Source organism: Oreochromis aureus, linkage group 15 (genome assembly GCF_013358895.1).
Source record: "Oreochromis aureus strain Israel breed Guangdong linkage group 15, ZZ_aureus, whole genome shotgun sequence".
Classification (NCBI taxonomy): domain Eukaryota; kingdom Metazoa; phylum Chordata; class Actinopteri; order Cichliformes; family Cichlidae; genus Oreochromis; species Oreochromis aureus.
The window spans coordinates 3,573,519-3,599,297 of record NC_052956.1 but is presented as its reverse complement, the minus strand read 5'-3'; the positions used below and the strand labels follow the sequence as shown (position 1 = coordinate 3,599,297).

General features: G+C 41.4%; 2 protein-coding genes across 5 annotated transcripts; both read right to left on the bottom strand.

Annotated features, from left to right (window-relative positions):
* Positions 1 to 2,737: 2,737 nt before the first annotated feature.
* Positions 2,738 to 16,222, bottom strand: clic5b (chloride intracellular channel 5b). Of its 2 annotated transcripts, none has more exons than XM_031755151.2 (6): positions 14,617 to 16,222; positions 7,342 to 7,451; positions 7,120 to 7,245; positions 6,381 to 6,487; positions 5,981 to 6,162; positions 2,738 to 4,303 (listed from the first exon to the last, which is right to left on the bottom strand). In XM_031755151.2, exons 1-6 carry the CDS (start codon positions 15,163 to 15,165, stop codon positions 4,139 to 4,141), a joined length of 1,239 nt encoding a protein of 412 aa, XP_031611011.1. In that variant the 5' UTR covers positions 15,166 to 16,222; the 3' UTR covers positions 2,738 to 4,138. The 2 variants fall into 2 exon arrangements, with proteins under 2 accessions (XP_031611011.1, XP_031611013.1); XM_031755153.2 differs by lacking the exon at positions 14,617 to 16,222 and adding an exon at positions 11,380 to 11,624.
* A 550-nt stretch (positions 16,223 to 16,772) lies between these two features.
* On the bottom strand, positions 16,773 to 25,725 carry enpp5 (ectonucleotide pyrophosphatase/phosphodiesterase 5). 3 transcript variants are annotated; one of them, XM_031755172.2, is made up of 5 exons: positions 25,634 to 25,725; positions 24,729 to 24,788; positions 22,656 to 23,558; positions 21,853 to 22,029; positions 16,773 to 19,046 (listed from the first exon to the last, which is right to left on the bottom strand). In XM_031755172.2, exons 3-5 carry the CDS (start codon positions 23,533 to 23,535, stop codon positions 18,628 to 18,630), a joined length of 1,476 nt encoding a protein of 491 aa, XP_031611032.1. In that variant the 5' UTR covers positions 23,536 to 23,558; positions 24,729 to 24,788; positions 25,634 to 25,725; the 3' UTR covers positions 16,773 to 18,627. The 3 variants fall into 3 exon arrangements, with proteins under 3 accessions (XP_031611032.1, XP_039454842.1, XP_031611033.1); XM_039598908.1 differs by lacking the exon at positions 25,634 to 25,725 and adding an exon at positions 25,382 to 25,605; XM_031755173.2 differs by lacking the exon at positions 24,729 to 24,788 and having other exon boundaries at positions 25,634 to 25,723.
* Positions 25,726 to 25,779: the final 54 nt, after the last annotated feature.

The following is a 25,779-nucleotide window of genomic DNA, read 5'->3' as shown; positions in this document are numbered from 1 at the left end:
GGCAGATCAATAATCCCCATCAACCTTCACCACAAGTCAGTCAAAGCTCTGAGGGCAGGCCAGGAGAGGAGGTTTGGGGGACCTGCTGAGAATTTGATACTCTCTAAGATGCTCCCTGTCTCAGAGTGGATGGAAGAGATGAGTCGTCTTCGGCAGCCATGTTGCTCTTTTTATTCTTTTTCTTTTTTTTTAAAACAGGATCTCCTGTTATGACATGTTCCTGCGCTGATTAGAAACTTCCTTCTCAGCCCTCACCTTCTAAACGGGCTGATGCAGATGGCACACGTCAGACCTTTAAGAGTCTACTTAATGTAAGAAAACAAAGGTGGAAAAAAACAAACAAAAAAAACATTGATTCTGTTCCTCGCAAAATAAGCTATGAAAAAACAGACTGTCTAATTCATGCCTTTCTGTGTCATCACTCCAGTCACAGAGCTCAGCATCTGTATTTCTCAAAAATAAATATCTGAAAGTCATTTTACAAAACTTACCACTGGTCTGAAGGCACAACCACAAGTCAAGGGTTCAATTTTAAAATAGTTCATATAATTAATATATAAATATTAAAGGAACAATTTTTTTATGAAAAGTGAGGAAACTTGTTTGTTGGACAAACTTTGGTTTGTGGCTTTATTTCAAGTTTTAGATATTTACTTTTCAGAAACATGGACGCTTAGCCCTGTGGTTTGAACTTAATAACAAACCATAGTGCCATGAGCCAAATATAAAATAATTTTTTATAAAACAGCAGTTTCTCAAACAGTTACTTACGGCAGGCTCCAAATATGAGTCAATTCTCTCAGGCTCCCAGGTTAAAATCCCCAACTTAACAAAAATGAAAATGTTAAGGCTTAAATATTGACTATCAGTTGTTACAGGTTTGGTTGCTTTAATCATCGACCTCTCTAAACACCTTCCTTCTTAATTTATGGACTCAGGAACTCGTTTTGGGTTAAACTGAATTTTAAAAAATAAGTCTATTTTGTAAATCTTGTTCATGCCACGTTTCAAAGTGGTCTATTGTCTCTGGTAAGAAATTAGCTATCGAGCTGTCTATTACTATTAGCCATGTCTCGTCATGTTTTGGGTTTTTTGGGGTGGGGGTTAGCCAAGATGACTGCAACACTCATCTTGAGGCTTCAAAACTGAATTTCAGAAACAAATGGGTGACGTCTATCTTTTGTAATGCCTGTGGCTTTGACTCACAGGCGGATACAGCCTGTGGTCGCTAGCTAGCTTTTACTCTTCACTTGTGCTAATTCCAGTCGCTGAACTGGACCTCTGCTGGAGCATTTCCCCTTTTGTAGCATTTTTAAAACATTTATCTGACAGTGAATATTACTCGGTGCGCTGTGATTGTTCTAACAGACCATTCCAGAAGCCTGCGTGCCAGTTTTGGTGAGTGAAATTCTGGTATTTTATTTTTATGTCACTTAGCATTAATTAGCCAACTTGCTAACTAAACCAACTAATGTTACTTAAGATATTGCGCACTCTTGCCGAAGTATGCCACTTTTGTCTCAAAAAACAAACAATAACATGGCAGTTGACCAATTCCACCAAATTTGGTAATATTAAACTTATAATTATAATAATAATAAGCAAAATTGTTGAAGATAATACAACAGATGAATTGCAACAAATGTATTGCACTTTAGCAAAAAAAAACAGGACAGGAGAAAGAAAAACTAAACTTAACCTCAGCCTGAAACATATATGTCTGTCTCCCAGGTGCAATGTCTTTAGCAGCGGCTGAATTTGACGTGTTCTTGCACAGGGGCCTATATGGCAGTATTTCTTAAACTATGGGTCTGGCCCTTAATTGGATCACAGGTCTGTTTCTGGTAGGTCCTCACACGTCAAGCACACCCGTTTGTTTTAATCAGCTCAGGTCTCAAAGCAAGACTCAATTTACAAAATTTATGCCTGAGCTGAAAAGGTTTACTAAACCTGGCTATAAAAGTGCACTGTGTGTGAGTCCCCTGTCAGCCTATACGAACTCCTGCGCTATGGTGGCCAAGCCAAGGCCAGCGACTGGTAGATCCACTGGGAATGTAATAACAGATTAATGTGGCGTGCCAGGCCCCATGACCAGACGTGTTTGACGCTAATGCTCCACTGTATATTATCCAGCTTGCAGAAATGTTGGATGTGAGCGATGGGATCCAAGGACAGGGATGTTTAGGTACTAATTACCAAACAGCAAGGCACAAGTCTCGCTCCATATTTCCTTACTCCTGTGGAAACACTAGGCAGGCTCCATTTATTTTCTTTGACTGTTGTTTCTGGCAAGGCCGCGTCTCAGTAAACACCACTCGCCCACCATTGTAAATCCGACAGGCGCAGATCTTTCAAGTTAGACTCCTTTGAGGAAAAATGGAGACAGATCGGATGGCGGCGCTCGGGTTTTCCGTCTTAATGAGAGAGTGGAGAAGAGGGATGGCGTTTGATCCCTGGCATGGAAGCCTCTATTTAAGCCTGTCAACGGTCATCACTCTCTCTCCCCCCTTCTTTCTTTCTCTGTTATGGATAGAGAAACAGACCTGCACCACTGGATTTGATCAACTCAGTACTGCACACTTTAACCCTTTTTCAGAACCAGGATCCAGTCTCCCCTCCAGCACCTTCACTATCACCCAGAGAGACTTGCTCAGCCTTCCCCTTCCTGACAACCTGCAAGCGTGGATGTTGATTGATCACCTTAGCTGGAAAAGAAAAGAAAAGGCAGAAGCAGATCTGTGAAAATATTATTTTATTTGTAGAGCTTTGCAATGAGAAAGCCTCTCAGTCATCATGCTCCAGTTTCATATCATGTGTTTGTCCAAACCACACAAGAGCCTTATGGTTCTTCAAGGAAGTCGCGCTATAGTTGCAAGCCCGACAGCAAGCCAAAGACGATAAGCCCAGAGACAAATCTCTCTGTCCTCTGCTAGACAATGAAACTTTTGAACTTTAACTTTTAGGCTGCGGATGTTGATGAAGTCCTCAGAGAGGAGGAAATGTCTTTCTGATGAAGGGCTGGAGGGCAGGGCTCCTGACCATCGCGGACCTGGCCTGGAAGACGCTTTTCATCGCAGCACTAATGGCTCAAGCTAATCAGGCCTGATTGGGGCTGCTAAATAAATACTCTCTCCATTTATAATATCATGCGTAACTTAAGACAAAATCAATACTCTAGACTGAACACTAATAGCTTGAGGCAAAACAAATGTCCCAGCTCTGGCTGCAATACATTTTTCAGAATGAATCCATCAGTGACATTGGCATGGATTTCTCATACTTCCAAATAAAGGCACGTATCTGTGGAGTTTTCATATTTCCGAAGGCTCAGAATTGGTTTGAAACACATTCACGCATGCAAGCAGTTCAGAAACAAGCTTTGTTCTAAACTTTTAATGCCCTTATTAGGTACATTTGTTCTTTTTATCGAGCATATATTTGAATAATATATATATTTTTTGCCTTTACATCAAATTTTCAGAAGCATTAGAAAATAAAAAGAAAAAAAAAAACTACAGCAACACCCACAGTAATGAACTGAAAATGAAACTGCAGAGTGGAACAGTCATATTCAGCAAACAATTAGCATCAGTCATCAATCATAGATGAATCAAGGTGTCTCCCCAGGAGCCAGAGCCCGATAATAAACACTGGAGTCAGACTAGACTTATGTGGGCTCGGGAATAAATAAAGTGAACGACCTCGACATCAGCAGCTAGTAAAATGTTTGGCCGTGCGGTAGAGTAGGTATGAAAGGGAGCTTTGTGTTATGAGGAATAAATACAGACAGACACAATCACATTTGAGCAAAAAGAGTTATGTCAGAAGTCTCACAGCAGCAACGTTGGAACCTGGCTTTGAAATGCGAATCACGTTAAATGTGTTTGATTTATCTTCTGCTCCACTTCTGCTTTGCCGTGTCTCTGCCGAGGTGATTGAAATACCATACACACTGTGCACCGAATAGCTAAAGTCCATCCACATCTGGAGCTGAAACAAAGACATCGGACTTGTTTATTATGACAGACAAGGATCTCAGGAAGAAGACTCACAAAGGACAGTCGCGTGTTACGTTCATGGGGGATGTTTTCTTTATGATGTGTGTTGCTGGTTTATTTTTCCTTGCGCTCAGGTCAGGCTACTTGGCCAGTCTCCTCGCCACGTCTTTGTAGGCGGTCTCGATCTCAGTGTCAGCAGCGCAGGTGTTGGTGAACTCGTCATGCGTGAAGGCGTTGTTCAGGTAGCGCCACACCCCCGACATTTCCTCCGGGATGTCGTAGTTGCGGTATTTCTTAGCGACAACCTAGGAGAGAATGCAAGGCGATAACTAAACTACCCCCGTTCATTCAGACCCGAGCTGATATCTTCAGCACCCTCCACGAGGTATGTTTTTTGGATAAGGTGTTCCAGTTTGCCATTTTGAAACAAAACTTGTAACATTTATGCTTTTTTTAGCTCGTAAATGTAAGAATAATTGCCTTTCAGCAATACTCCTGTGTATCGTCTGTGCTCTGCATCCAAAAGGTAAGTCGGAACCACTTCCACTGCAAAACCAATCAAGCATGAAGTAAATCAGCTCTGCAGGAACAGAACATGCTGGTTGGATTCATTAGATACTTTTCTCCAGTGGTGAATGCTTATCTGCCTGATATATTAACCCACTTTATATAGGACCTGCTCTTGTTAAAAATTGTAGTTTTAGTTTAAAACGAAAAACTTTTAAAGGGACTTTGTGTTCTTACAGTTTGTTGTGTCCTCCTGGACTAAAAGTGGGATTTATCAGTATAACCTTTATCTAAAAATAACTAGACATATGGATACTAAATGCCCCAAATAACAAATTCAAGATTGTTTTCTTTCCTTAATTAGGAAAAGGAAAAACTATTTTTTTAAGTCTAAAAATCTGATTTTAAAAATTGTTGCTGTGGAAAAAAAATGAAGAGCAAACTTAACACATCTTGGGCCCAGAGTTGGTTGACATTTTCAATCTTTTCCTTTTTTCCTTTTTACTTTCTTTTCAGATCCTGCTGGTTTCCAGAATAGATTTACTTGTTTTAGTTTAGTTTTTATTAGTTCCAGTGTTAGTTTTAGTCTTTTCTTTTAATTATTCAAGTATTCCTGTGGCACAAAATTGAATACAAATGCAACATTTGTGGAGGGAGTTGGCTCGCAGTCATGTAGACATCCCGAGTCTCATTTGGACTGCAGGCTCCTCAGGCAGGCTGTTGACAGATTTGACCATATTGTTAACGATTTTTGACTGTATATTTTTATTTGATTTCAATTCTTTTCTTTTTTTTTAAATACACATTGTTTCAATTAGTTTTCATTTATTTATAGTCTCTAGTTTCTGTTATAATTTAAACTATAATGTATGTTGGCGTTTCGTTTTAGTTAACTGTAATACTGCTTGGGACCTCCCCGGGTGTTACCAGACACCAATTTAAGGCAAACACATCATCATCATCATTATCATCAAGCACATATTAGGTTTATTACCACAGCCTTTATTACTCAAATGCAGCAAGACACTGAATTCATTATCAAAATGGAGTTCAAAATCCATGTACTAAATCTGGTTTTGATATATCAAAGTGTTTCTTTATCACTGACTTTAATTGAGGAACACTTTCTAAAGATCAAACAGCTTGATATGACAACTTCTGTGAATCTTATTGTAGATCGGAAAACTTGTTTGGCCTGTGAAAATGTATGAAACTTTTTAACAAACTCCAATATTGCAGAAACTGACCTCATAAGGTGGTTTGAACTTGGACAAACTGGCGTGTGCTTTAAAAGTTACTTGGAAAAACACACTTCTAACTTCAACAGATAACGGGATCTGGATTGCTCAAGGTACTGATATGAAAATCTCATCTGAGAATAATAAGGGGCCTATTGAAGGACCAGCGCAGCTGTAGAATCACCACCACTAATTACTGCCCCTCAATAATTTTCCTCTCATGCCATATTTCTTTACCTTCACTATGTAGAGTTTGGGCAGGAGGTTGCAGTCTGCCAGAGTGAACTCGTTCCCGTCCAGGAAGCATCGGTTGGAGCCCTTCTCCTCCTCCATGCTGTTTGCATCGATCTCATCTGGCAACGGGTTGTTAAGGTAATCATCCAGCTTCTTCAGGGCTCTGGTTAAACCTTTCTCTAGAGCTAAAACGCACAGATACGACACCTTTAAAAGGTGATGGAACACGTGTGGCGCTAACCTCACTAGGTGGCAGCAAAGCAAACGGCATGAGCTCAAGCCTAAAAAGTGGACTCTGCTACGATCTAGTGGAGGATTTTATGAATCACTCCCGCATGCTTTCATCTTGTTCCGTTGCGCATGTACATGTGTGAATGTAAATGGCATGAAATAAGCAGCCCACCAGCGTTGGCTTCTGGTTTGGTGTTCTTGATGTAGGCTGAGAACTTGGCGAAGATGTCGTTTCCAGCTGTATTGGACTCTCTGTGCTTGGCAGCCAGTCTGGGATACCTGAGTGGATGGGGGGACAGGGGCAGGAGAGGCAGTCAGAGACCCAGTCAGACCAAACCATCTGGATAGCATTAACACCTGGGCTGAAACTCAGCTCACACTCCAAACATGTTACACACTCTCACCAAGCTGGCTACTCGCCCCTTAAGCTTCTCACACTGAGGTCGGTTTATAATGTAAAAAACTTTACAGGCAATAAAAGAAAGATTTAGTTAATCTGACATTTTTCTCTGCAAACGCTCACACGCTGACTCTGGTCATTTTTACTGGAATAACAACAACAAGAACCCTCTTAAGCTCTTTTACTAAAATTACCCAAATCAGATTTTGTCAATAAAGCTTTGGATATAGAGTCTTAAAGATTTTGCATTTAGAAATTAAAAGTGCAAAAAAACATACCTGGGACACTTGCATTATACTGTATATCAACTCAAAATAGATTTGCAGCAGCTATAAACAGTAATCTCTGTTAACGTCAGCCTTCATCAGATCCAGCACTCTTTTACTGGACTAAAGAGTTTCCTGTTCTTTCAGCAGTGCTGCTGAAGTGAAATAAATCCAGCCAAACCAGGATGTGTGTAGTTGGTGGTATAATCTGATACTCTGTTATAAAAACCCTCTAGTTGAATTACTTTGGAGGACAGAGTGTCTCCTCAAGAAACTCTTCAATCTTGTTGACGTCTGTCTTGACCTCTCCTTCGAAGGTCAGGAAAGGAGGGTGCGTCCCTGGAGCCAGGTTGTGCAGATCTGCCGGCTTCCTGCAGAAGACACACGCAGAGAAAGCAGAATGTCGCGAGGGGCGAAGTTAGCACATTTTGTTTCGTGTTTGCAAACTTAGCTTTCTGTAACCTTACCTCTTGAGGTCGACGGTCGTGACGTTGAACATGACTCCTTTGAGCCAGAGGATCATGAAGAGGCGCTGAGAGAAGGGACAGTTGCCGATGCTTTCTCCATCGCTGCCCGCCTGGAAGCAGACAAGGGATGAAAAGACTTAGGACTTGTTTCTCAGTGTTTATAATTCAGCTGTGGGAATCAAGTACATGACCCTTTGGTGACAATGTAGCAACCTTGCTACTAACAAGGATAAGGATAACACTTATCTTAAGCGATAAGTGTTAACTCACTCTTTACCTGATATAGTTGTTCCAATAAGTGGCATATAACATTACATAAGCACACATAAATAGGTCATTGTGACAGATTCATGATAAGGACAGAGTCAAACTAAACCTAGAGTCTGTACGTGTTGTTATCTGGTGTGAATTGCATACTTGTAGCAATCAGAATTATTGTCTAAAGGCCAAAAAAAATGCCCAACATATTTACTTTCCCAAGTGGACCAGTACGCTGAAGGAAACATCCAGTTTCTTTTTTATTATATTAATACATAACAGCTATCAGATATAACCACGTAGAAGAAAAATAACCAGTGCTAATTTCAATAATTATGTAAGACATGACTGGCTAATTATTACCAGTGCACTTAAGTTTAAGTAACAATACTTAACCTTTTACAGTAGGTTCAATAACATCAGTATTTACACAGTCAGTGCAATATAGACTTACTGGATCTCCTTTCCTCTCTTCCTGTATATGCATTTATTACAGGTCATTAACACTGTGTCTTCTCTGTGCTGTAGTCTATGTTTTTGTCTCCCTGTACCTTTCTGCACATGTCTCTGTTTTCTGAAGCTGCATTTTTGCACTTAGTATTTCTCTCTGGATCGTCTGTTATGTTATTCCCAACCGTAACCCACCCATTCGTGCCGCGTGGCTTCAGGCACCTCCTTGAGTCTGGTTGAGTCAGAAGTTTCTTCCTCCCCACTGTCAGTGGGTGTTTGCTCACAGGGGATTGCTGTTTCACACCCTAATATTTTTAATGAGATGGTCTTGAGATGGCCACTGATGTGAAATGGAACTATTCATGGCAAATTAATTGAATGAACTGGATGAATTTAAAGTTGCTTATTTTACAGGTGCTGACCATACGAGTGCAACAACAGTGCCCAAGGTTGTTGATTTTTGACAGTGCACTTGTGCTTTGATCAAAAAGCTCTGAGAGAAGGTCCTTAAAGTTAAAAACCTGGCCTGATTTACTTTTGGCCATTCTCACATTCAAGTTCATGTTCTCAGCCACGTGTGCTATTTGTAGTTTGCTCCCTGGAAGTCCCCTCCTGACCACTTAAACTGTGTGCTCTGCAGTTTCACCACAGACCTCAAATCAACTTCTGTCTCAAACTGGCGCAAAACATGTTTGGAGGATGAACTGTTGGGCTTGTCAGCAAGTTATCTCATGGCTGCTCAAAGTGCACAGAAAGCACAGGAAATTTTCTGTCTGCTCCAGCACAATTTTCTTCACTACCTGGACGACACACCAGACTGAGCTACCTACCGCTTTGCTCACTTCCTGTAAATTAAGATCAAGCTGAATAATCACTGTTTCGACACACTAGAAGAGATTCGATGTGCAGTGCTGAGGCACAAGTGCACGGGGAGCCTGAGGAAAACTTCTGCATTGTAATCTATAAATAGCAGCCATGCAGATAGCAGCAGCACAGAGGTGTATGAGAAGATGATACTGAACAAACAAGTTAAAATGGGCATAATGACCAGAACTGAGATGTGTGCCAGGATGCCATCATCTACCCGTACAGAGAAATGGAGGAGGTTTATGTGGTCCTAACGCACCTGATTCACAAGATCTGCCCTCCTGTGCCTCCCGTGCACATCCTGAAAATGAGAATCAGGTGGAAGCATCTCTGTTTTGACCCACTGGGGGGGATCCAGCATGCAAAGTAGACACACGAATGCAAGAAGACTTCCACCAAAAGATCTAAAAAATAGCAGGGCACGTTGTCCTGATATGGGAGAGAATGTGCTGTCGAACATGAGCTAGGCCACATTTAAATCAGGTAACAGGTTTGATTTTATTCACCTGTTCACTGCTTTTCTATTTAAATGTTGTATTTTCATTTATTTATTTATTTAGTTATTTTCTGATGATGACAAAGCTACACAGAATCACTTCCTTCCTATCATATGCTTGTGTACATGCACTGATATTATGTGTCGGCATGCACGGATACTCAGAGGAGCACAAACAGTGACATCTGATCCAGTGAACCTTTTGAATTATACATGGTGATTCTGATAAGCTGGTTCATTGGCCCCTGGGGCACAGACAGCAGCGTTCGACCTGCAGGCCTGCAGTCGCACACAAGCCCACAACACATAACAAATATGTGAGTGCAATGACGTCCTGGTCATTGACCACATTAAAGTTATTAGAACGGCAGATGAACTTCATTGCATGCTATTTCACTATTTATGTCACTAAAACCTTTGAATGGCCAGTATAACAAATAATTGGACACGCCATCAACCCTTTCAAAAAAATAAGTTACTGCAAAGATGTCAAAAAATATTTTGACATTCACCACACACGTCCATCATCAGTAAACAGCTCCTAGCAAAGACCAGAAACAAAAGGGCCGTCAGGCTCAAAGTAGCTGAGCCAACTGTATGGACGCCAGCCATTGATGCTCTCAGTGCTGTCTGTGTATTGTTATGGCCAGGCTCAGTCGCATGGTGGTAACACAATACACTGGCCTCAAATAATAGCCAATCAACATCTAGAACACAGAGCACAAAAGCTGCCACACACAGCTAGACCACTAGGCCCGAGGAACGTGAGAGCATGGAGCTGCTGAGTGATCAGATGATGACTGTTGGGGGCTCTCACGTCATACGATCCATCACATGCTGTGTTATGCTATAACTATAACTGGGTTTTGGTGTCCTTAGTTTGCCTAAGCCTGCATTTTAACAAAGAATTCGTTCTCCGGCCATCAGATCCATCTAGATCGTAGCATGATGAATAAATTATTATATTAGGGTGTAGTCACTCTCTCTATATATTAATAAAATTTGTGTTTCATTAAGATTTATTGAAAGAAAATGACAGTTTAGAAACTAAATCAAAGATAAAGGCCTAAAAGTTAATTAGTTGACCTCAGGGGTGCCTGCAGAAAGTCAGACTTCTCACCAGCTAATTAGAACTGTGCATCCAGGTAGCACGTTAGCTTTTCCACCTGCCTCAGGTGTATTCATCTGCCTGTGTGATTCCTCAGGGGAACTGAAGTAAACCTTTTTATAGAGAACAAAACACCACTGCTGTGTCCACTGACGGTACCACCTTCAAACTGTTATTTTTTTTTCCACTTTATTATTACCTATTTCAAAGTTTCCATTATTAACCCTACATGCTATCTTATATAAAACATCTCTTAAGAAAGGTCTTTGAACAAGCAAGCCTCACTACTTGGTAGCAGTCTTGAAATTCTTCCAGAGATCTATTTGGGTAGTTGTGTGGGTTAACATTCATTTTCATTGGTTACTGGAACAAAGAAACTTCAGGTATAGCATTACAAGTCAAGTCTTTAAAAGGTACTTTAAAAGTTTGCCCCCAAAAAACAAAGATCATAAAAATTGTTCATCCCCTGGAAGTCATGTTTCTACCAACATCTTTGCTGCTGCTGAATACTGCAGATTTCTACTCAGGAATGCAATGTCTGTTCTACATCTGAGACATTAGACAGGTTCTCGAAACGGATTGCATAACGCAGTCCTTCCTGAAAAAGTGTGGACTGAAGTAACAGTACCACTGCATGGCCTGATGTGAGCTTCTCACCATCAACAAGCAGCTTCGGTATCACTGTCACAACCATCCTGGGTCGGGGTGCTTGCTGGTGCTGCTGTAACTCTACCTCCGCTATTGGGTTACGCAACTGCTCATAACACACAGCGATGCTCATTTGAAAAATTCAGGCAGTACTTGGTCCCTCAAATGTTATCAAAACCTCACTGCAGTCATAGTTTTGTGTCTATCTTACCTTTACAAAAAGTTCAATATCAGGGTCTCTGTCTTCATCAGACATGATTCCTTTTTCTTTTACTTTTTTTAAACTATGTGTCCTTTTTTATTTCCTTGGAGCTCTACATCTTCTGGAAAGACAAAAAAAAATGGAGGAGAAACTTTTATCTTCTCTGAGGTTATCCTCTCTCCACACCTAAGGAAGTTCTGTTCCCTTCACCTTCACCACCATTTGCAGCTGTAAAGGCAGTTTTCTGCTCCGTTTGTGTCTCCTGGGTGAGGCTGAAAGTCGGTCCAGGTGATAGTCACAGCCCTGTGCTCTGATTTAGACACAGATGGAGGGCAGCATTAGATCTCACTGACACAAAGTGGAAAACAGGTGTCAGTCTATAGCAGAGGGGGTGGAGCCCCGTGTCTCTCTTCCCACCACTACAACCAAACCTGGCATCAAAATCGCATCACAGCCAGCACTTACTCCCTTATCTCTCTGTCCCACAGCTCACACATTCTTATTTTTCAATATTTTCCACTATTACATGTTTTATCGTATTATTTTTTGCCAAACTGATGAAACACTTCCTGAACACCCAAACCATCAATAATATATTCTCCCCATCTGACAACATTGCCAAAAACGGGACGCTATTTGTGTCACTTTGAGTTTCTGAGGCTGTCGGTCCATCAGTTACTGAGTAGTTGTGCAGCAGCATTTATATTTAATTCATGTTCACATGTGTTTGACTCTGGCAGGTTATATTTGATCACCAGCAGCAGACTGGAGAAGATTCCTCTCTAAATTATTGATGCACGGCTGCGGTTTTAAGGCAAAAATTAGCATTTGTTTGCAGAAAGAGGCCACAAAAATAATTTTTTTAAAAAGCAGGTACATTTGAAACATGGAAACTGAGTAGTGTGTGTCTGTGTGTGTGTGGCTTATGTGCGATAGATCCGAGAAAGAAAGTTTGATGAAAACAGCAAAGAGGAGACAGATGGCTCGGCTGGAGAGAAACGTTTTAACTGTTTCTATTTATAGAGCAGCTCCCTCTCCTGGCTGGCATACCAACTTGCAGCACAAACCAATTAAAGGCGAGCTGCAGAGGAAGAAGGTGCTCATTATCAGAGTTCAGGATGGAAAATCTTGAACAGTGTCTGAATGTGTTATTTTAGGTCTTAGTTAGTTTATTTGCAAAGTTACTGAGTGAACAGCACCAAAATGAGGGAAGACTTTCCATAATGATGAGCTGAAGATACCAAAAATATGTCAAACTGGATTTATATTCATTTTAAAAAAGAATAATAATAATAAAGTCTAGATGAGAAGATTGTTTCAAATTTCCACCATCGAGACTCTTATCCACCTGTAGCTTGTAATTCTTTCAACAAATGGACTTAAAAATGGACAAAGGAGGTTAGTGCTGAATCACACTGTTTCCCCTTTTTTCCAGCCTTACATTTAGTGTGTGGTCACAGAAACTATATAGTTCTTAATCTAACTTTTGCTAAAACAGTGAGTAAAAGTATCGACCAGAATGTCTTCTTTTCTTGTCATGGATTTCTAAATCAGTAATCTAAATCAATAATAATGGGACCATTAGTGGTTTCTAAGATATGGCCTTGGCGTTTCGATCCTTTTGAAACAAAGGGAAGTTCAAATCAGTGACTCGCTGGGCTAATCATTCACCATAAACATCAAACGGTTACAGAGAATTGTCTCTTTCCGGAACTGAGGTGACGGGGAGTGTGTGAACAGTGTATACGCACACACTGGCCAGATGTGTTAATCGAGCCAGAACTGCTGAAGAGTCTTGGACAGTTACAGTTAAAAGAGCTCGTGAAAAGGTCTTATTGCACAAAAACAGTGACAGAGCCAGTAAAAGTGCACGTTAGCGATACTGTTGATAGCCTAGGAGTCTGAGAGGACTGTGGAGGTTTCATTTTAAATTTTCCCCTCAGAGACGTGACCTCATAACTCACCTTCCTACTTTTATGGTGGAGCTCGTGTTAAGTTTATGATCATTGTTGATGATTAAACTGTTGGGAAACGCACCCACGGAAAGACACATAAAGGATAGAGGGTGGGGTGTTTTTCTTGAAGGGGCTGAGGATGTTATCACGTCTGTCGTCTTCTACGGCCTTCGGGGTGAACTATGCTGCATATTTATCATAATTGTGATATAATATAGTTTTGTACACTGAGTGTGTTAAATGTGTAGACTACGATGAGCTTTCAGATCCTGCTAATGTCGTTTCAGCTCACCGAGGAAGGAGCAGCTCAGACAAAAACCGTGCACTCTGAACTAGTCAGAAATTTTTTTTGTAGTGTTTATGAAATGTGTTTTTTTTAAAAGACAAAACATTATTATTCTTGAAAAGCTGTCTGGTGTTTTCTATTCTCCTTGTCATAATCACCTTTTTGGTTTTATGGTGGAGTAAAGAGGGAAAACGGAAACAGGAAACGTGTGGGCGAGGAAGATTATGACATGTAACACAGCTGGAATCAAACTCATCTGTGTTGATAGCATTCACCATCTTACCCAACAATGCTTCACGCTACAGGGAGACCTGGCAATTTTAAAAAAACAAAAAAACAAAAACCTGTTGTCATTACCCATTTCATGACTTTCAGCGACTTGATGCCAGCAGCCTAATCAGCAAAGTGACCCCTGCATTAACTGATAGTACACTCACCAGAGCAGGTATCACAAAAAAGCAACAAAACACACAGACGGATTTGCTCAAGCATAGAGTTCACCCCAGGTTCCTGTGACCTTAAAGCGAACAAGTTAATTATTACAGCAGAGTGCCTCTGGATTAAAGTCACACACAAAGATTTGGATACAAAGAAATCACTGCTTATGCACTATTTTTTTAAAAACATGCATTTATACTTCTAAATATACACAGCTTAGGAACACTAACTATTTAGACTTAACTAGTAACCACATGGAAGCCTAATGAGGTGAATTATAATTTCTATAATGATTATATTTAAACCCTTTATGATAATATAATATAATATAATATGCACAGGAGCAAATGATGGGAGTCTGTTTATTTTCATAGAACTCCTTCCTGGCTTCACAAAGATGTCTCATCAACAGGATGCGCTACTTGGCCTCAGAGCCTTCTTTTGTGCAAGGAAGTGAAATTCCACGCACCTGAAGGCTCATGCTGAACCCTGAGGTTGTGTTCTGTTGATGCATAACCTGGATCAACCCTGCAGAGCCCTTTTTATATAGTATAGTATATGTCTCACCTTAATGTACAGGGCGATGTTAGGCTGTTTGGGATCAGCTGGCGCAGAGCTGCTTTCATCCAAAGTGACACTTTCCAGAGTTTTAAGGGTGTAGTCGACAGACTCCTGCGGCTCGGGGTCAGTTTTAGGGCGGCTGTAGGCCATCATCATCCCATCCTCGGCGTTATCCTCTTCCTGGATTTTCCTCTGAAACGGCGGGTCGTCGCAAGGATCTCCGGGTGAGGCGGATGAATCTGAGGAGGAGGATGAGCGCCTGGATCCGTTGTGCGCCTCGCCGCTCACCTCCTGCACCTGTGCCTCCACTTTTTCCTTTCTCGTTTTAGCGTCCTCGTCGTCGCTGGATGAAGAAGAGGAGTCGCTGTGTTTGCCTCCTTCCCTGATCTCCATGTAATCCGGGGAGCTGCGGTCTTCCTCCCGAGACGACCTGTGGACCAGCACCTCGCTGTACAGCTGCTCCCTCGCCTCACCCGGGTTCTCATACTTGGGCTCAACGCGATCGCGTCCTGCGGGAACATCATCGTGATCTAGTGTTTCGTAGATGTTGTCCATCTCTGGCAGCAGACCTTGAAGTTGAAAGTGGAGGAGTAGTGCTGGAGTGGTCAGTGTTTTCTCACCGTGCGCCTGCCTCTGACTCACTGACTGAGCGCACTGAGCAAATTCCAGTGATAACTTATAAAAGACCTTTGATCCTGCAAGTTAACGAGTGGATAGCGTAAAAGCTGAGGACTGTGCCCCTTCAAGGATATTCCGGTTTTAAATGTGATGGCTTGCAAGGGCAGAGAGCAGCGTGTTTAAATCAGAACACGCTGACTTCAATTAAGTCTTAAAAATGTGCCCTGCTTATTTACTCCCGTCATTACCGAGCTGCTTATGTGTTTTCTCACAATTCTGCATTTTCACCTTTTTGTATTTTCCATTTTCCTTTAAGATTCTACTAATTCTACTAACTGTGCTCACCTGTATTTAACTGCATTTTTACAGGTTTCAGTCATTTAACTGTGGCAGTATTTGTATTGTACAAACAGAAACAACCAAACTGCTCGAAACTAATATTTAAAAACATATAAAACTCTCTGGGACCTTTGTAATGTTGATAAGCTGTAGAGCCCTTGTGCATTTTCTAGACTTGCTTATGTAAAATCTGTGTAAATGCACCTTGCCAGGTTTCCTCCACCCTGCGGCTGGCCGTAAGAGAGGGATAGCGGGTACTGTAATGATTATAAGATGACAGAGGTGCAAGCTGTGTTTGTGGCCAGGTAACTTAGAAACACACATCCACTGGATGGGTGCAGAAAATGTGAAAGAGGGCTTAAAATTTCAGACATTTAAATGTATTTTCATGAGTTTTACAGTTTTTCTGTAATGTTACATATTTATTTCTTGCAGTTTCAGCTCAAACGGTGATGCTGACACGTTTCTTTCATTTACTGCACCAGCATTTCTTTGTCATGTGGAATGACTGATACATACTGTCGTCTTTTTCTTACAATCTGGGATTAAATGTGTAATTAAACTTCTTCTTACTGACAGAAAGGGGAGTTCCACCGGTCACCCACTTAGGATTAAAGTGTGCTGTATGTGCCCCTCGATATAACATGAGTTTGACATCTATTAGATGTTATCTTCACCCGTTGGAAAATACAGGAAGGAAGTTGCAAGGAAGCTTTGTTAAGGCAAAGAGTCTGTGTTGCTTACTTACTGAGGTGAATCTGTGTTATTGATGAACAATAATAAAAAAGTAATAAAATCCAACTTAAAAAGGTTAAAAGATGGTATCACGAGACTGCTGAGCTTCCTTTGGTGGATGTTCTTTGCAGGGTGAGAATATTTTTTTAATTCCAAATTATTAAAATTACAAAACCGTCCTCATCACTATTTTTTTCAAAGAAATGGAAAAGGTAGGCATGACTGCATGCTCAGTTATACGCCAGTCTGAAAAAGAGAAATCCTATGGTTTAACTCAGTGACTGATTTTTATTTATTTATTTATTTTGTTCCTTAAATGCATCACACTTTACAGTATTTAGCTGCATTTCTGAAGAATGACAGATTACTACAAAATGTACCTTTTTGTGGACTAAGAAAAAATGTAAAGATCTGGGCCTCGAACACAAGGGTTAAAAAAAAATAATAATAATAATGATAAACAAACACAGTTATTTTCACATTAGTTCCTTTATTTCCAGAAGACTTGTTATTTGCTTCAACATGGCAAAGATAGTTAATTTGTAAATTATATTAAATATCCACATTTTTAATCCAAGGTAATAATAAACTGAGATCAGCTTCATCTAATATTCTTCCTTTTCTTAAAAACTTCAAATAAATCATTTTTGGAATATAGCATGGATACGTTTCACTTCTCTGTCAACAAGTTAGGGGAAAATTATCAGACAACACTTTTCCATCATAAAACAACACAATTCGCAGATAATTAACAATTTCATATAAATGCTCTCAATTTATGAATTTAAATTTTGTAAAAAGTATATATCACAGTGATGTCTGTCATTTTCGGGCACAGGTATAAGTCAGTGCATCGAAAAGCAAAAAGGAGAAAACTGAACCAATTCTTTCTTAAAAGACGCTGGAAAAAAAATGATAGTATTTAATCTGCAGATTATAATTCTAGTCTTCTAACTCTCTCTGCGATTATGCTACTTAAAAAGCTTTTAAGCAAGAGGCACCTATCTTTTTTCGTCATTTCAAACAGCAACTATAAACTAGAAGTGCAAATTATACATGACCTAAAAAGCTTCCAACTACTGCCCCTTCATTCAGTTTCATTTCAATCCTGTAGTGCAAATTACGGGAACAGCTCTCGCAAGTCATGCTCGAAATAGTCTTCTCAACCAAACAGAACCCTTAAAACTCCTAACACAAATACTGACCAATAGCAATTGCACTTCACATTTCACCAACAAATGACCATGGTAATGACAGTGGACATATGAATGGAAGGGCACTACACAATCATCTTACACTGGAAGGAAAAAAAAAAGCCCTCCTGACACACAAAAAAAGGACAGACGCACAAACAACTGCACACGTTCGAGAGATGTTCTCGGTTAAGTTCAAAGGCAAATGGTAACTGACTACTGAAGTGATTAGCTCATGGAATGACCTACACCTATGAGCAGTAGCTTGGCACGAAGAGTGAGACTTTAGTGGTTCCAGTTAACATTCAGAAGTAACACTGACCACAGTCAAGTGCTTAAAACGAACAGTTTGGAATACTTTAGATTAATCACAGCATTTGTAGTTCCAAGTAACATCTTATTCAGTGCTCAGACCACAAGGAGAACAGGTGGTGGCGAAAAAAAATCTCACCAGATCCCTTTTTCACTTTATGACATACAAATCTGTTTTGCATAGATTTGAAAATGTCAAAGCAAACGGACTGAAGATGACTCTCGCTGTCAGGATGGGAAAGGTGTCAGTATGCTTTCCAAAAAGTTACTCATTTTACCTTCTGTGCTCATGGCACAGCTTCCCAACAAGTGTAACATTATAAATTCCATCAAGGTAAGATTGTCTGAAGGTACGCACCATTACCAGATTTTTACACCCCACCTTGGAAAAGAACAGCTTTAGTGGGATTTGAGCATACTGATACCTCGATATCATCCGTGTCATAGGCTTGGCCACCAAAAGCTCACCCTTTTACAATCACAGGCTCAAACTTCACGTTTACCTTTGTATCTTTACTCATAAAGTGACAATGAAAATGTTAGACGCTATTAGGTAGAATTCACAATCAAAGCAAAGCCACTAAGAAACCCATTATTCTGAATAAACCCAAACCAGAAGCACACCCAGGACGTTTCCCTTACACCAGATGTACCCCTACGCATGAGTGGGAGGGTAAACTTCCTCGATCTTCAGTGAATAAGAAGAGCAGCGTTTAGTGCTGTAAGGGAGCCATTCGGGGGATGCTTCTGGATGTGGGAGTACCTCGGGAGGAGGAATACCTCCTCTTCTTTTACGTCCGCCTTTCTTTCCGTTCTCGAGCTACAGGTGCAAATCCTCTTGCAGTAAAGGCTGCGACATCTCCCAGCTCCTGTGTTTTCTCGAGGGCCGCTGTTTGAGTGTCACTAGTATGACGTAGACCACTAGGAAGCCCAGCACCAAAACCACACCGAGGAACGAGCCCACGATGGGGGCGCAGGAGTACCCAGTGCCCGGAGGGGGAACGGGAGGGTGAGGTGGGACTGGCGTGGTCACAGTGGGCTCTATGGACAGGAGGTCCTGAACATTCGAGAGGGAGCCGTTGTTCGGCATAGGGCGGATGGACAGGATGTGGCACATGAGAGGGTAAAGGTCAACGGAGCGCATGGAGGATTTGACGTAATTCTCACGAAAGGCCGGCCCACGAGCCACGAACACAGGCTGCATGCTACGTAAGCTGCTGTTATAGCCATGGTTTCCCACTGGAGATGAAAAAAAGACAAAAAACATTTGCATAAGATGTAAATTTTGATGTAAATTATTATTCTGTTGCTAATAGACCTTTATATACATCTGTATCTGGTTTTCACATCCCATGAATCACAGACAGCTCGTTTTGTTTCCAGATTTATGGGACCTGGCACCGCAGCTCTACCTGATGATTTACTGCCAAAACGACTTGCCTCAGCAGACGGGATAAGGCTAAATCAATCACAACACAGCCCAAACAAAAACTGAAAATGAAATCACAAAACACAAACACAAAGACCTTACATGAAAGCTTAGACAGGCTAACAGCCGCTCCTAAAATTTATCAGTGCTATTACATCCAGAAGATCTGATGTGATTCTCTTAGCGTGCTGCGAGTAAAAATCAATACAGTCTATCAGCGCTGACTGTGATGGCAGCTTCAGTGGGTTTAACGGCCATTCGAGCAGGTCCAGGATCTCCCATAAATCTTACCTTAAACATACCCTGCGGAGATTTCCGATCCCCAACGTTGCCTGGTCGACATTTCTTTCCTCTATATTTTTGTTTTGTAAACATGCACAACTACACACACGTGTGCGCGCATGCAAGAACATTAGCAATTCTACCAGTGCTGTAATCCTATTCCACTGATCGATGTCGCAAGGAATGAGCACAGAAGTGCGGCAATCAGCCGGCGGAGGCAGGGAAGAAGAATGCTGCTAGCAACTAAATATGGATGTATAAAATGTCTTCCACTGCAGTATCTAATAAAGGCAAATGCCAAATAAATAGAGACAGACATATAATGGAATACCAAGAAACGCAGAGCACATTTTCTTTCAATTGATGTAAACAAAGAAGAATGATCGGGTTTGTAGCAAGTGGAGCTGCAGTGTTATTTGTATTGCATTACTCCGCAGCGCCCCGTGATGCACTGAGAAACAGATGGGGCCACTGCTGCACGGTAAGAGGCATGTTTTAGTCATGAATGCATATCGCTCCCTCTCAAAAACTTTGTTATAGCAGGAAATAGTGGTGCAACAGATCAAAAATCTCACGGTTCGGATCGGATCACGGTTTTAAGTCATGGATCGGATCAATTTTCGGATCAGCAAAAATAGAAAAAAAAGACAAAAATTCGACTCACCATTTACTTATTTAAGTATTTTTTGCCTATTACAAAACATTCAACTGAAGACTCATTCCACGCTATTATGTAGAAACAAATTAAGGTGCAATATGGACATTATGGACCATGCTGGGCATCCTCTGCACACAGCCATAAACAACCAGAGGAGTCTGTTCAGTGACAGGTTGTGTCTCCCAAAGTCAAGGACCAGCAGACTTAAAAAGTCCTTTGTCCCACACGCCATTAAACTGTTTAACTCCTCGCTGGAGGGGAGAGGGAGGGGAAACGGGGACAAAGGAGGGGGGAACAAGTAAGCTGTAGTGCCTTTTCACTGTGCAATAGTTTTTGTTAATATCCAACGGTGTAATAGACTCGCAATACTTGAAATGTGTCGTTCCCTTGTGTTCTTATTCCTATTTATTCTATTTATCCCTTTTGTATACTCTGTATTTGTATATGTGTATATATGGTATATTTCTGCTCACATTCTGCAACTTCTGTCGGGGCTGTGCTACTGGAAACTGAATTTCCCGGAGGAACCCACCCGAGGGATAAATAAAGTTTCATCTAATCTAATGTAATCTATAGGGCAGTGCAGGGCTTTGTATCTACCACTCCGCTGTGATATAACGAGCGGTCACGGTCACGTGGCTTTCCGTTGCCCTGGAGCTCCACCCATTTGTAGTTAGGGCAACAGAAGATGCGTGGGACAGTTCAGCCATAACTTTAAACTTCTCCTGCTCATACATGCTTGGAACGATCTTGTCACACTGAAGTGGACGCGCAACGGGACATCACAGCGTGGCTCAAGCACGTTCATCACAGTTTAAACCCCTTGTTTTGCACAACGGAATACGGCCTCCCGTCTGCAGCTAAACACCCCAATAGCTTTTGTAATAGCTTTAGCCCGGTCGGACTGGGCAGCAAAGGGCTGCTTAAATGCTGCAAACTCCTCTGCTCCTCCACTTGGACCGCTAGCGCTGACCATAACTACCGCTTGACAGACCCACCACGCGCACCATACACATACTTTTTTTTTCTTTTTCGAATTTTCGGATCACGTGCGTACCGAACCGTGGAGTGGGATCGGTTCGGATTTCAGATCAACCGTGATCCGTTGCACCACTAGCAGGAAAGCATCATAATACACACGTGTGTGTCTAAGCAGTCTCACATCGCTTTGTCCCTGAAGACTGAAAGTCTGCTAGTTTTCTTTCCAGCGGCAGGCTCCACCTGATCATTTCACTCATTAACAAGCCAACAAGCAGAGGAGGAATTAAGCAGTGACAGTAGCTGGTGTAAAGACACACTGCCTCCATGACACATGGGTCTGAACGCTCTAATCTGAAGAGGTGATGCTCAGTAGGTATTGTATTAGGAAAAAATAATTGCACTTAGAGTAAATGCAATAAAAGCCTCCAAACACATCCATACACACACACACACACACTTTTTAACTCAAACACACTCTTGCTGGTCCTAAGGGAAAGCATATCCAGCTTTCTTTGTTAATTACAGCTACTCTAAAACAAGCGCTGGTTCAGTGACTGAAATAAACCTCCTGTGAAGCTATTATTAGAGCAGAAAAAAGGCTGCTGCTTAAACAAACTGTCAAAACCTGTTTAATGTGCACAGTAACGACGCCAGAGTGTTGTCTCAGCAGAGCTTTGTGATGTGTGAAAACGTACGCATGAAGGGTCCGGTCCTGTTCTGCATGATGGTCCAGCCTTCTTTGGCCTCTATGAGGATGGGCATGATCCTGATGTTGTGCTGATAATGGTAGTGCTCGGGAATCTCCTCCTTCTTGTACACCACCATGTTCGGGTTTGCATCCACCAGCAGATTATACACCTCGTCGAGTTTCCCTGAAGGATACATAACGAGCGGTAGCAGAAAATCTTTATAGAGGCTGCAAATTCTGATTTATGAACGGCAGCTCATGGGGAACAAATTCAATACTTTAGAGATTAACTGAAAAGCAACAACTGTATATAAAAGATGGACATAGCCTACAGTTACAGACAGGATGAATATAGGATGACTATAGTTTCTAGGTCAGAAAAATTGAGCCAGTGCAGAAATGCCTTAAGCCTCTATTCTATATGAAGGCCACCAGATGGCGATCAGTTCCTGTAGAAGTCTATGGGGAAAATGGCTCAGTCACTGGTTTTGGATAAAATTTTATAAAAATTAAGTCTGTGTTGTAAACCTTGGTCATAATGGAGGATTGTCTGATTATTAACTAAACTGATAATCTTTAGGTCAGTCCTCCACATCCATTGTCCCTTTTTGGCCAGATAAAGTTTTTAGCATAAAGTAGTTCATTTGCAGCTGCAGCTTGAGAAGGGATATTTTACTGTTATTTTATCATTGCATCAGAATCATATAATAAGCATTGCATAAACCCGTGACAAGCTTCATATTTAATATACAAGCATGATGGTGGTAAAGAGGAAAATGAATGAATTTCCAAAAACATTACTGTTTCTACCTTCGTTGGGCAGGATTCCCACCACTGGACTCTTATCCACCCAGGTGTACAGGTCTCTGCTCACATACTCATCCAGTTCTATGATCTTCTCAGGAGAAAGCTGAGCCATGCCGTGGTCACTGGTTACTATGAGGTTCACTCTGTCATACAACCCCGCCTTCTTTAGCTTGTTTATAAGGAAGCCGAGCTTCTCATCAATCCACGCGATGACTACGTCCATTAAGGAACTCTGAGGTCCTAGGTTGTGCCCGCTCTCGTCAGGCTCCTCCCAGTACAGAACTCCAAAATCCACCGCCTCAGCTTCTGGTGCAGAGAACCACTCAATAATCCGTTCCACTCTGGTTTCAAAGGAGACTGAGGCGTTGTAGTGGAGGTACTGAGTAGGGTACATGTTGTGGATTTTGACATCAGACCCAGGCCACATTGCTGCCCCGCTCCGTCCTCCAGCTTTCTGGATGGTCACCCAGAGGGGCACAGCCTCCTCCCACCACCGTGAATCATAAACACTGTCCGTCTCCATGGAGAAGGACCGGTTCAGAACAGGGTCGTACATCTCATTAGCCACAATGCCATGCGTCTCAGCATACAGCCCCGTCACTAAGCTGTAATGATTAGGGAAGGTTTTGGTGATGTAAGCATTCTCCACAAACTCCACTTTCACCCCCGTGTCCATGATGCTGCGGAAGTTAGGCGTCGGAACGCGGTCAATGTAGTCCCAACGGAAGCCGTCAAAGGACACGAGCAGCAGCTTGGGCCGCTCCGTCACAAGGTAGTCCCTACGTCCACGGTGGTTCGGGCTATCGAGGGATACCAGAGGCAGAAGCAGGGCCCAGAGGCAGAGCAGAGGACTGCGGCCTCTTCGCAACAAGTAGCAGAGCATAGTGTGCAGACTGACGAAACAGCCTACAAAAAAACAACACATTATTGACTACAGCTAGACATTTAATCCCTCTAAGTCTATAACGTTATTAATCTATGATTATCTATGGTTTTTACTGAAATCATAGATAGATTATTTGATCTATACAAAATTAGAAAATAGAAAACTGTATGATAATGCAGACCCAACTTCCAACATTATCTGATCAGCTATACTTACTGTTTTAGCCATCTAGTGCACTTCCTCATCAATATAGAAGTACTATCTGCTAATCTTGTAGCTTGCCATCACCAGTGTGTGAATGTGTGTATGAATGGGTGAATGACTGGATATGTAAAGCGCTTTGGGGTCCTTAGGGACTAGAAGGCGCTATATAAATACAGGCCATTTACCATTTACCATCTAGTTTTGGAGGGACTACGTGTGGTTTCAACTAAAGCCTGACAGATTAGATTGGATACTAACCAACCACAGACATATCCGTATTCCATTATATGTTTTCTGATACAAGCCTACACAGACATTTGTTTTTTTACAAGAAGCTGCGAGCTAGTTTGTGAAAATGTTCAAAATCATTAAGGGCATCATTTTACCTTCCTTAATAACTGTATGTATTGTATTTTTTCCCCTCAACTTGTCTATTGGAGACAGTACAGGTGACCATTAAAAACAGTTTAAATGTCCAGTGTTCGCACACAGAGGTGCTGCACTGCTTCAGCAGCGTCACTTTTTGTTAACAATTAAGATTTTGCGTTGCTGCAGCTGAATGAAGGCAAAGACGTAATTTCATATGCAAATGAAACATTAGCAAGGGAAAGTTAAAATTGTTCCAGTAATGAAGGGTCACTGCCGTGACGTGAAAATTGTTTGCCTATGTATATTTCTTCTCTAAACAGCATCGAAAACATTAGCTAATGGAGGCTAGACCACCTGAATCATTAACCAATTTCAGCTTTCTAAGCAATAAGCCGCTATTTGCCAACCAGGTAGCTGATCTGCTTTATTAGTTTCCTGTTCTGGTTGAATTGAGTCTCATTGTTTGTTTACAGTACAGCAGAGCTCCAGAGAGCACGTCAGAAGAGTGTTAACTGTCAACAGCCAGCGGCAGCAAGTATTCAATTAGAATATTGTTGTAACGTGATGTAAATCAGCTTTTTATTGGATTATAAATTCAGCGTCACTGTTCCATTTACCTTTTGGTGACAGCACAAAGACTGAGAGAGGTGGATGGGGAAGGTGAGAAGGAGAAAGAGCTGGATGAAGACAGCAAAATAAAACAGGTCAGAGTGGACATGAAGGAAAGTCAAGAAAAGTTACAAAGCTGAGGTAACTTCTGCTTTGTCCACAATTACTGATGATTTCACATTCTAAATAGAACACATTAATTGATATAAAAAGCTGCAATTAACAGGATTCATGTCAATGAACATGGGTTGAACGGTGACATTAATATTAACTGCAAGGCAGCACAGGCACTGTTCATGACATTATGATAAGGGGCTGAGCCCCGTAAAGGTTCGAGCCTAGAATCGCCCCTGACTGTACACGACTGGATATGTTATTAACAAACAGCTGAAAATGCCTCCTTGGAACTTGCATCACTTAATTAATAATCATAAAACTAATGGCTTAATAAACAAATTATAAAAATATATGTATACATTACACTAAGCTGGTTATGAAAACAAGGCAGAAATTAATTGAGAAATTGGCTTAAATAATAACGTTTATAATAAATAATAATAAAAATGACATTTATATATTTCCGTTAAGGACAGCAAAGATGTCATTGGAAATGTGGCTAGCTGAGGATATCACAACGGCGGCACATCAGAGAGACACTCACATCCAGACGAATTAAAGTGAACCTATCGACAGTTCGCTACATTATAACAGATTCCGTGTTTTAGCCTTTGTGCTGCATTGCTAACAGCTAAAAAAAAAAAAAAAAAAAAACCCACGCAGTTCTGATTGCAACAATAACCACGCACAGCAACGAGTGCAATTTACACGAGTGCTGCGGATGGAGCGACAACGAGGCAGACTACATGCACAAACTGAGAAACACGCCAAACCCCGCCGCTGTCAACGGGCTTACCTTGTTATCAGATCCTGCACTGGCTCGATCCCTGCGCTGCACGACGAGATAAACAGCCCGGCTAGCTGAGTTATGCCAGGAGGAAGTCCCGCCTATCAGCCTGCTGTGTGTTTTTGCCTCTCTGCTGCTTTTATGTGTTTAGAGGC

Bases quoted from the DNA above. Each gene is read 5' to 3' on its own strand.
- enpp5 (XM_031755172.2), bottom strand. From the start codon at position 23,535: ATGCTCTGCTACTTGTTGCGAAGAGGCCGCAGTCCTCTGCTCTGCCTC. The intron at 22,030-22,655 runs GTAGAAACAGTA...TGTATCCTTCAG, and splicing joins GGGAATCCTGCCCAACGAAG to GGAAACTCGACGAGGTGTAT. The intron at 19,047-21,852 runs GTACGTTTTCAC...TTTCATCTCCAG, and splicing joins CAGGACCGGACCCTTCATGC to TGGGAAACCATGGCTATAAC.
- clic5b (XM_031755151.2), bottom strand. From the start codon at position 15,165: ATGGACAACATCTACGAAACACTAGATCACGATGATGTTCCCGCAGGA. The intron at 6,163-6,380 runs GTGGGCTGCTTA...TGTGCGTTTTAG, and splicing joins CAAACCAGAAGCCAACGCTG to CTCTAGAGAAAGGTTTAACC. The intron at 4,304-5,980 runs GTAAAGAAATAT...ATTCTCTCCTAG, and splicing joins CCAAACTCTACATAGTGAAG to GTTGTCGCTAAGAAATACCG.